This window comes from Sarcophilus harrisii, chromosome 2 (assembly GCF_902635505.1).
Source record: "Sarcophilus harrisii chromosome 2, mSarHar1.11, whole genome shotgun sequence".
In the NCBI taxonomy this organism is placed as follows: domain Eukaryota; kingdom Metazoa; phylum Chordata; class Mammalia; order Dasyuromorphia; family Dasyuridae; genus Sarcophilus; species Sarcophilus harrisii.
Window position 1 is genome coordinate 610986637 of NC_045427.1, and position 10962 is coordinate 610997598.

The window sequence follows — 10962 nt, forward strand, 5'->3', positions numbered from 1 at the left end:
CACTCCTATCACACACTCCCCGCGGATATCTCTCTTCCTGCCCCGGCCCCCTATGTCGTGCCAACGTTGTTTCTTTAAAAAGCTCTTTCCCAAACTCGGCTGGAAACTTACGAAGATGAGAAGGCAGGATCAGGGTCTGAAAATCCAGAGGGGGCTTTGCTATTGTTGATTTCTGTTTTTATTTTTTTCCACTGGGGAGGTCAGGGCTTGATTTCCTTTTCACTGGCACGGATGAAAAACTGCCGAGCAATCCTTGTCCCGCCTCCCTCGAAGCCTGAGGCTGAGCCGGTGTGCTCTGCCCTGCTCTGCCGACTGAGAAATTCTGAGCCCCGCGTCCTGAGCACGACTGCCTGTTCTCTCTGTATCCGGGTCTGGGGAGAAAGCTAGAGCAATAAATGGGAGACCTAGATTTATTCGGATAAACACACAACCCACTGCATTTAAATAGATACTTTATTTTAATAACTGACGTGATTAAACACGGCAAATGCCCGATTCCTAGGGAGAGTATGGAAATATAAATGATAAAATATAAATATGCATATACATGCCCAGATACAATATTAATTAAATAGGTCTAGGCATTTAAATTCACGTGTGACAGGCTTGCGCTGAACACACATAGAGGAGCAGGACTATAATATATCTCTAAAACTAAATTTATAACTAGATGGAAAAATCAGAATCTTGATAAAGAATCTTAATACCAACATTTTGTAGATAAAATAAATCTGGACTAGATACAGCCTCTAAATAAGACTACCTAACTGCACGGGTTTAAAATATCCAGTTATTTAGATACTCTCTGAATGGGCAAGGATACAATATGTCTAGCTATATAAGTAGCGATGTAGCATCAGTGTGCACTATAATAAATTCAACTATATAGATATCTCTGTGAGGACAGATGTAGAATGAATGCAGCTCTATATATAACTAAGGGACGGCATGAATAGAATGTCTATCTGGTTCAATGTCAACTATTTAAATGGTTTTCAAAGTGTACTACACCTAGACGAATGATTTTCTCTATGCCTTCATGGCTATAATAATCTGGCGACATCTTGAAGTGTATAATAGCATGGGTATATTATATTCGATATATCGAATAGATAGCATAAAGTCTATTTCTACTTGAGAAATGCTAGCAAGTTATAGGACTTTTAGACTCCTGAGAACTGGGAGAAGCGCCTATGAATTCTAGTCTACTCTGAAAAGTGGGGTTTGAGAAGATCAATCAGGGTGCAGAACTGAGAATCCTCCTAACTTCAGGCCCCATTTCTGCCCCTTCCCCAACAAAAATCCCATCCAACCTCACACACTGCTCTCAGGTAAAGAGAGTTTTTGACAAGGCTTATAAGAGTGAGCAGTGACCAAGTCTTGGGGTCAGGGGTTTCCAGCATATTTGGATTAGGGACTGAGAAAGTTGACAAACGAGCAGGTCGAGTTTGTGCTGGTGTTTGAAGAAAATGCTAGAACTCCTAAAGCGACACAAAGAGCATATTTAGCTTGGGGAAGTTAAGGCCCAGCCCATAAGTCTCAGTTCCAAATCTTGTATTTATTTTGTAAACGTTAAGTCCTCCTCACACTTTCACATAATCATCCCTTGGGGCTTAAGAATGACCAGCGAGAGACTAAAAACTCGGGGGACCAAAAAGAACTCCAACAAAAAGAAACACGTCAACGATATTAATATAATATCATTAAATAACAATTCAATAAATACTGCGACAAGACTTCTTAACCTTTCTATTCCGATCTTCTCCCCGCACACACTACAACCAAGACCTTTATATAGGAAGGTCTCGCTTCCCTCCCACTTCCAACTCCCAAGCACTGCTCTTGAAATAAATCCCGAATGGGGAAGACTTAGTGCCTCCCTGGAAAATACACTGAGTGCCCGAATTCGGCTTTCCTGAAAGAGGAAGGAAAGCAAACAGGACTCTGAATATAATGCATTATCTATGATGTATAAGACTATTCCTAGACATATAGGAGAGAGAAAAGGATAAATATTCTTTCGCTGGCAATCCAGGGGAATGAAAAAAGAGAGGGAAAGCGAGAAAGAAGGCAAAGAAATGAAAAAGAAGAAACTAGGAGAAAAAGCAAGAAAGAAGGAAGGAGAAAGAGGGGAGAAAAAAATACAGAAAAGTGAAAAAAACAGATTAGGAAAGGGGGAAAGAGAGTGCAACCGAGGGGCGCGCCCAGGTAAGGTAGAAACAGCCAGTTGCCAAGGTCTTGAGTTTTTTTTTTTCCCCCCAGCACACCCAACCCCTACAGCGGAGGAAAGCTGTTGAGAGACCCCAGTACTGCCGACTGAACAGTAAAACAATAGTTTAATTCTCAGATCCAAAAACATCGCCAGGGCTGGACAAACTGACTCGGGAATGGGTTGCTCGGTTATGGGTTTCCTCCATCTTCCTCTTCCTCCTCCTCCCAGGAGGAAGCGAAGGGTGAGGGTGGGGGTGGAGGTGGGGGTGGGGGTGGGGAGAGGCGCCGGTCCGGGATTTTTTGGGCGCTCTGGGCCAGGGTTTCCAGCTCGCCGGGCCTGACCTGTCAAGCGGATTATCTTAGAGGGAGATTAATAGGGGAGGCGGGCTGCAATAATAATCGTTTTGTTTGATGTGACAACTCTGATAGGCGTTGATTTACTTACAAACTGATAGGCTTTTAATTGAGCGCCTCCATCGAGCCCGAGATGAAAGGGAAGCGGCATTGAAAGGCTGCCCGCCTGCCCTCCAGCCTCAATACTGATTAGCCATCTCGACAGTGAATAGTTCAAGGCGTTTTCAAACTTTTTTTTCCTTCTGCTTCTCTCTCCCTTCTTCTTCTTCCTCCTCCTCCCCCCTCTCCTCAAATATCTGCCAGCCCACTCCTTTTTCTGAGAAAACAAATCATTTCCATTGTGTGCAAATAAAATCGGCTTGACACCCCGGCCAATGGCAGGTACTGAGGGGAAAGGAGAGTGTGGCCTGAAGCGAGGTAATTAATTTCTCCCCCCACCTCCATCCTCCAATTCCCTCCTTTGGCTTCCCTCACACTTCGGCCTTTTTTGCTAGGTGCACTAGACTTCAGAACTCTCTTCCTAATTCCTTCCAAAATGATAGGTGAATCAGCGCGCCCCATTCTTGTCTTTTTTGTATGTTATTTTCTTAAAAGAAAATACACACAATATTAGACACACAATATAATTCAGACCCACAGAGAAATATAGAAAGGCACCCAGCACAAAGAGACAACTGCTGCAGAGACCCATTCCTATAAAGGTACACATCGTTCTCTCTCTCTCTCTCTCTCTCTCTCATCCACACACACAGACGTTGAAGGGCCTAGGAATGTAGGAAGTCTTTTTCTCCACTCCGATTCCTTGTGGGGCTAGAAGGTCAAGGAATGTGGGGAGCAGGAGAGGGTCCTTGCATTTCTATGAAGTAAAAGAGATTAGACTCAGTGTTTAACCAAGGAAACAAGAAGAAATGACTGGAGCGAGGGGATAAAGGCAATCTCCCTCAGATGGAGAAATGAAGGGGTTAGGAATAGGAACGGCCCCCTAGAGTTCTCCCTAACTCGCAAAACTGCTGCCCCCTTCTCTTCTTCAGATCCCCATCACTGAACCCAAGACGCTCGTCTCACCCGTTCTCTCCCCCTCCCACTTCTAGTTCCCGGAGAGGCCAGTACCCCTCCTTTTTCCCCCTTCCCACAGCTGACTCCTCCTCACGCCCATTAATCTCCCAGCTCCGCTAGGGGAGGCCGGACAGAGACTGCGGGACCGGAGAGCTGTCCCTCAGTCCTGGGAGCCCAACAGCTGTTCCAAGCGGAGACACACAAGACTCATGCAGACTCACTCTCAGAAACACATATACGAGCGGACTCTCTGTGATCTGCCCACATATATATTCTCTCTCTCTCTCTCTCTCTCTCTTTCTCTTTCTCTCTCTCTCTCTCGTACAGGCACACAGAGATGTACACGCGCGCCGACAATCACGCACTGGAGCTCAGGCAGGCATTCACAAACACACGTGGTAGAGACAAAAGTACACGCGCTACACGCCCTCTCGATTGCCTCAAAACTCTACCTAGGAAATTACCTAGCCTATAAAGTTTACTAACGAGTTGGACGAAGGTGGAGGAGAGGGAATTAAAAAACAGAAAAAGAAAGCGAAAGATTAAAACTCACCACAGAAAGTTCTTGGTACCTTTGCGTTATCTGTGAAAGTTTGTGGGGGAGGAAGGGAAATAGAGAGAGAGGAAAGGAGGAAAGGGGAGAGAGAGAGGGAGAGGGAGAGGGAGAGAGGAGAGGAGAGAGAGAGAGAGAGAGAGAGAGAGAGAGAGAGAGAGAGAGAGAGAGAGAGAGCTGCTAGGAGGACAGGGTTGGGGCCTGGATGCCTTCAGTACAGTAACCAGTCCAAAGTGAGAGCCCAGTTAGTAAACATCCTACATCTTCGCCATTCTCACACTCATCCCCACCTCGGCTTTTCTCCACCGACCCTCTTCCTTCTCCTCTCTCAGCTCTACAGCACAACCATTTATCAAAGGAACTTGACAACAAAAGAAGAGCCTGGGGAGGAAAAGACGGGGGAGGGGAGAATCAAAGTCTTTCCAGTCGCTGGGGGGGAGGGGGAAGGGAGGGGTGTGAATGAAGGCCGGAGGAAGAGAAAGCTCTTCTGCTTTCCCTCCTCTAGTTTCAGCAAGTTTCCCGAGGTGACCTCGGATGTCCCTCCAGAGGCCATCAAAGCCTTGAGAAATCATACATAGGAATGGCTAAGTTTAGGTATATAAAGATAGCCGTGTACATCAGCTCATTCCGTTCCTTCGCTCCCGACCCCCATTCCAAACACCCAAGAGCCACAGTAAACAGGGAGGAAATGCGGTGGTCTCTCACCAGAACTGTCAGCGTTCTTTCGTGGTCTGGAAGAACGTAGTCCCACTAGAACCAGTGCGACTTACACCCCATCCCGTCTACCGGCAGGTCACTAACCCGAAGGGCTTCGGAAAACGTGTCTGCAAGCAATCAATTAATTCACCAAAGATAGGCATTCTGTGGCTGAAGGGAAGAGGAGAGGCGAGACAGGGACCCGAAAACTTCTAGCAGCTGAAAGGGACCTGGGACGCTAACTCTCTCCCTAACGACCCTTTTCTACCCACAATTGACTTGTCAAGATGCGGCGGAAAATAGACTCGGGAGACGGTGTAAGGGAATGAAAGGGACCCACTCATAAAGTCCTTCAGGACCCCCCATTTTCAGCCTCCTGGGAATAGTGTCTTATGAGGCGCGGCTCCGAGTTTGTGGCCCAGAAGCCGAAATGGACAGAGTGCTTCCTTCCATCTTATGCTTGGAACCAGGACGTGGAAGTGCGGGAGGGGGAAAGGGTGGGGAGAGATGTCAGGGTCAATCCACCACTACTACCCTACTGAACTTGCTACCCCGTGACGTATTCGGAGTAGAAATCTCCCCAGTTAGAAATCTCCCCTTTCCCAGAACCCCGGCTCTCCAGAAATGCAAGATTCTAAAGAGAAGGTGCGAAGGCCCCTCTGCGCCCTTCTCAGCGCTCTGAGATCGAACGCGCAGTTTACTCTTACGATTTATTTTCCTGAAACAGAACATCTTTTTTTCTTCTCAGTCTTTTTTCTCCACCCGCGAACCCCCCCTCCCCCCCCCCATCCGCCCTGTTTCCATTAAGCGGCCGCGACTGCTTTCCTTTTCCCCTCCTCCGGTTCCCTTTCGGTCTCTTCCTCTCTGTCTCTGTCTCTCTCCCTCTCCCTCTTTTTCTCTTCAAGTCGCACCCGCCTTGTAATCAGCAACAAAAGCTGACATAAATCACGGGCGGATTGACAAGAGCTGACAAATAACTGATTGATTGCGGTCGAGGAACATTGACAATTGATGGAGGGGTGGAGATGCCCGAAGGGGGGGAGGGAGGGGGACAGGCAGAAGGGGGGCGGAATGTGTAACATAGGAAACATGTGATCCCCGCGCTTCCCCCAATCTGGGCTCCCCAGACTGTCACATGGATAGGATAAGGGAGGGGAGTTGGAGTGGGCAAGGCCAGGAGAACCCACCGCCGCCGCCGCAGCAGCCATAGCTCCTGGTTTCTCTGGCGTGGAGCCTCGAGAAATTACAGGCGGGCGGGTCTTCTTCTTACAGCACCCTACGCACACAGCCCAGTATTTTTCCTTTTATCTGGGACCTTGGCGCGCTCTGCTAGGTCAGGAGAAGAGAGTCTTTGCTCCTGGTCTCCCCCGGAGCTTATTGACCGAACCATAGGATTCACCAACGGGTTCTTTCTTAAGGACCCTCATCCTGCTCTTCACGTCCCCATCCCGCCCCGGGCCCTATTCTCGATTCCAGTTTGTTTCCGAGCGAGAAAAAGGGGAAGAAGGGAGAAAACGAGTGAGGCGGCCGACTGCAAACGGAAAATAAATCTCATCCCGTCCTCCTAGCAAAAACAAGGGAGGGGATGGGGAGGGGGAGCTGGAAGGAGGGAGCTGCCCATTAAAACCAGTGCGGAGAGTCCCGGCGGCGGCGGCGGCGGCGGCGCGAGGCGCGTCACATCCCTTTGACCCTCCAATCACCTCGGGCTCCCATTTGATTGGAAGGCGGCAAAGGCTTTAATCTCCCCCTAGATGCAGCTGCTTTTGAAGTGAGTTTCTTCGCCAGAGCCCCGTCTGGACGGGCAGCAGTTCACATCGCACCCAAGCGCAGCACTGGGCGGCGGGTCGGAGAAGAGCGCAGCGCTGGGGCGCAGCCAGTGGCTACACGGATAACTGAGCGGCTCCACAAAACCAGCAGCGGCAGCGCCTCCTGCCCAGCCACGGCTCTTCTCCGAGGCCCCCCAGGATTATTCGCTTCTTCCCCGAGGCGCCGAGAAGGCGCACTGGACGCCTGTGGCGGCCGCTCCACCTCTTTCTCTGCCTCCTCCTCCCGCGTCTCCTCCTCCTGCTCCCCGGGCGAGCGCGCAGCCCCGAGCCCGCCCCGCGCCTCCCGGAGCCCTCCCCCCGCTGCTCCCATGCGCGCGGGTGGGTCATGAGCACAGCGCCCTCGCTTTCTGCCCTGAGAAGTAGTAAGCACAGCGGCGGCGGCGGCGGCGGCGGAGGAGGCGGCGGCGGCAGCGGTGGCGGCGGCGGCGCGGACCCCGCCTGGACCAGCGTGCTCTCTGGAAATATCTCTGGCGCCGGCCCCGGCCCCGGCTCGTCCTCGGCCGGTAACACCAAACCTTTCCTTCACGCCGTGCCCCCCTCGGATCCTCTACGCCAGGCGAATCGCCTGCCTATCAAGGTGCTAAAGATGTTGACGGCGCGGACGGGGCACATCTTACACCCAGAGTACCTGCAGCCTCTGCCTTCCACTCCTGTCAGTCCCATCGAGGTAAGTCCCCCTCCCCCTTTCCTCTCGTCCCCTTCTTTATCCTCCTCGTTCTCGAGATCATTCCTTGAACCGATACTCGAGCCACGGCCCGGCGGGGTTTCGTTCTCTCTGGAATGGTGATGGGGGGGGGGGGGGTCCGAGTGATTCAGCTCCCCTGGGAGACAGATCTTCCGCAGCTGGAAACTAGGTCGGAGAATGGGAGTGAGGCGCGGGAGTCAAGATTGGAAAGGTTTAAATGGACGGGCACTTGGAGGCCAACTTATTCCCCCGTCCCCGTTTTCGCCGTCCTCCCACCGCCACCTCTTTTTCCGTGTCTTCGGCTGGAGAGAGGATGGGGAGTCCGATAGGTTCAGAAAACACTAAGGGCCCAATACAGGCTGGTAATTGTAAATAGCCTCCGAGGCGCAGCCCGACCGAAACCTCCCCTCCTCTGCGCCCTCCTCCCCCCACCCCCCATACGAGAGTCATGAGTCGCAGATCGGGTACAGTCATATGCAGAAAATCACATTTTGAGTTTTTGCAAATCTAATTAGCGTCACCCTAGAATTTAAAAAAAAAAAAAGACTGAAAGGGGGGCGACTATGTTGAGAGTAAACGATGGCCGCACCTTTTCCTAGAGTATTAGTTTCTCGGGATGGGGGTGGAGGTAAGAGGGTCTCTTTATGCCCCTTCCGGGTAACTCCGAGAGGGCTCCGCGTGTCTCTGGAGGACAGAGGGCCTCAGAGGGTTGGGGCCCAGGAATGGCTATTTAAGAACTAAAGATCCTAAAGGTCTCCTCTCTATCTTTCTCTTGTTTCTTTTCCCGTCTGACCCCCGCAGCTCGATGCAAAGAAGAGCCCACTGGCGCTGTTGGCCCAGACATGCTCCCAGATCGGAAAGCCTGACCCGTCGCCTTCCTCCAAATTATCCTCGGTGGCCTCCAACGGGGGCGGTGCCGGGGGTGGCGGCGGCGGTGGTGCCGGGAGCGACAAAGACACCAAATCGGGTCCCCTAAAACTAAGCGACATTGGGGTCGAGGACAAGTCAAGCTTTAAGCCCTACTCCAAACCTGGCGCGGATAAGAAGGAGCCGGGAGGCGGCGGCGGCGGCGGAGGAGGCGGCGGGGGCGGGGGCGGCGGCGGCGGCAGCAGCGGCGGCGGGGTCTCGGCGGAGAAGTCGGGATTCCGAGTACCGAGCGCCACCTGCCAGCCATTCACGCCCAGGACAGGCAGCCCAAGCTCCAGCGCCTCTGCCTGTTCGCCTGGAGGGATGCTCCCCTCTTCGGGAGGGGGCCCCGAGGGCAAGGACGACAAGAAGGACCCGGAAGGAGCCGGTGGCAGTGGCAAAGGGTCTGGTGGCACTTCAGGAGACGGAGGCCCAGGCGGGCTGGCTCACGGCCGGATTAGCTGTGGGGGAATTAACGTGGACGTGAACCAACACTCCGACGGGGGTCCCGGGAGCAAGTCCCTGAGTTCAGACTGCGGCAGCTCTGGCTCCAGTTCAGGTTCTGGCAGTGTCCCGACCTCCTCGTCGGTTCTGGGTTCCGGGCTGGTGGCCCCAGTATCCCCATATAAGCCGGGCCAGACGGTCTTTCCCCTGCCCCCCGCGGGCATGACTTATCCTGGCAGTTTAGCTGGGGCCTACGCGGGCTACCCTCCCCAATTCCTACCACATGGGGTGGCCCTGGATCCCACCAAGCCAGGGAGCCTAGTGGGAGCGCAACTGGCCGCTGCTGCCGCCGGCTCCCTCGGATGCAGCAAACCAGCTGGCTCTAGCCCCCTGGCAGGGGCGTCTCCTCCTTCCGTGATGACTGCGAGTTTGTGTCGGGACCCCTACTGCCTCAGCTACCATTGCGCCAGCCATCTCGCCGGGGCAGCTGCAGCTAGTGCCTCCTGCGCCCACGACCCTGCAGCCGCTGCCGCAGCTCTCAAGTCCGGATACCCGTTGGTGTACCCCACGCACCCTCTCCACGGGGTCCACTCGTCGCTGACTGCCGCGGCTGCGGCGGGGGCCACTCCGCCCTCGTTGGCCGGCCACCCTCTTTACCCTTACGGCTTCATGCTCCCTAACGACCCGCTGCCCCACATCTGCAACTGGGTGTCAGCAAATGGGCCCTGCGACAAACGGTTCGCCACGTCGGAGGAGCTGCTGAGTCACTTGCGGACGCACACGGCCTTCCCCGGGACGGACAAACTGCTGTCCGGCTATCCCAGCTCCTCCTCCCTCGCCAGCGCAGCTGCTGCGGCAATGGCCTGCCATATGCACATTCCCACCTCGGGAGCTCCGGGAAGCCCCGGGACCCTGGCCCTGCGTAGCCCCCACCACGCGCTGGGACTGAGCAGCCGCTACCACCCCTACTCCAAGAGCCCTCTCCCTACTCCCGGCGCCCCAGTGCCGGTGCCGGCTGCCACCGGACCCTATTACTCCCCTTACGCCCTCTACGGACAGAGACTTACCACAGCTTCGGCGCTGGGCTATCAGTGAGGGGGGTGGGGAAGGGCTGGGAGGGAAGGAAGTTGGGGTAGGGTGGACAAGGGGAGGGTTTTTTGGGGGAGGGGAGAAACCAGGGAAAGGGGGGAATTTGGGGGGAGGGATGGGACGGGGCCCGAAGGCATACAGATTACCCAACAGCGTGGGGAAGATGGGGCAAGAGAGGAAAAAATATCCAGTATATATATATCTAATCCAGCAACAGAGATCCGATAAACACCCCTCTTTCCTCACTTCTCTCCTCTCCTAAACTTTATAAAAGTTGAAAAATATCCTTTGACTTTTTATAGAAAAAAAATTGAGAAAAGTGTTCATCTGAGGACTGCATCGGAGGGCACAGGTATTTATTTATGTTAGCTCCAAGCGGACCCGTGGTTCAGAAGTGCATTATTTAGCTCAAGCTCCGTAGGTTTAAAGGAGGAGGAGAAAAATTTTAAAACTCGGAAGGAAAAAAAAAATGGAAACCCCCTCCCCCCCTTGTAGATTATAAATAAAACAAAAAACCACCACAGAACTAGAGGTCTTCTCTTTAATGTTACTTTAAAATTGCTATGATTGTATTGTACGTTCTTATTTAATGTCTGATGGAAACGACAAATTTACATGCATGTTTGTTACTAAAAGAAAAAAAAACAACTCGCAATTTGTCAGCTCTGGTTTCAAATTGCAATTATTTTTAAGGTGTATACCATTGAAAGAGAATGGGTATTTTTTTGTATGTATTCTGGAAGAAAAAAAAAGAAAAAACAATTCTATTCCAAAACCTCATTTGCCTTATTTTGTTCTTTGAAAGGAACACTTAACTATTTTTAATTTTTAAGTCCACCCGCTGAGAAGGGGACAAGTAAGGTTTACGTCATGTACTAAAATAATAGACAATGTATCGCTTTAAAGATTAAAATTCCGTATATTTAATGTATTAAAAGGTTCTACTTCTTATCTTTTTTTTTTTTAATAGAGAAGAGCGAGGGGGGAGGCTTGACTCTAATTTGTTTGCAGTCTCCCAGCTCCTCTTTTTCTGGGCCCTGGGTTAAATAATTCATTTTGTTTTTGTGAATTTGTGGTGCTGGGAGGGGGCAGTTGTTCTTAGGGTGGGGGAGAGTAAACTTAAATTTGGAAGGGGAATGCTT

At 51.9% G+C, this 10962-nt stretch overlaps 2 protein-coding genes across 2 annotated transcripts; one reads left to right on the forward strand and one right to left on the reverse strand.

The window, feature by feature from the left end:
• LOC111718539 lies at positions 1–7006 on the reverse strand. The gene is given in 6 exon segments (XM_031949373.1): positions 1–357; positions 1323–1478; positions 2303–2548; positions 3040–3151; positions 4485–4584; positions 6691–7006. Coding segments are annotated over 6 exon segments (1068 nt in total). The 3' UTR covers positions 1–219.
• On the forward strand, positions 6944–10751 carry ZNF503 (zinc finger protein 503). Its single transcript, XM_031956414.1, has 2 exons — positions 6944–7363; positions 8183–10751. Exons 1-2 carry the CDS (start codon positions 7022–7024, stop codon positions 9824–9826), a joined length of 1986 nt encoding a protein of 661 aa, XP_031812274.1. The 5' UTR covers positions 6944–7021; the 3' UTR covers positions 9827–10751.
• Positions 10752–10962: the final 211 nt, after the last annotated feature.

What these genes read in the sequence shown, in the direction of transcription:
- ZNF503 (XM_031956414.1), top strand. Translation starts at nt 7,022, where the DNA reads ATGAGCACAGCGCCCTCGCTTTCTGCCCTGAGAAGTAGTAAGCACAGC. An exon ending in CTCCTGTCAGTCCCATCGAG is followed by an intron (nt 7,364 to 8,182) that starts GTAAGTCCCCCT and finishes TGACCCCCGCAG; the next exon opens with CTCGATGCAAAGAAGAGCCC.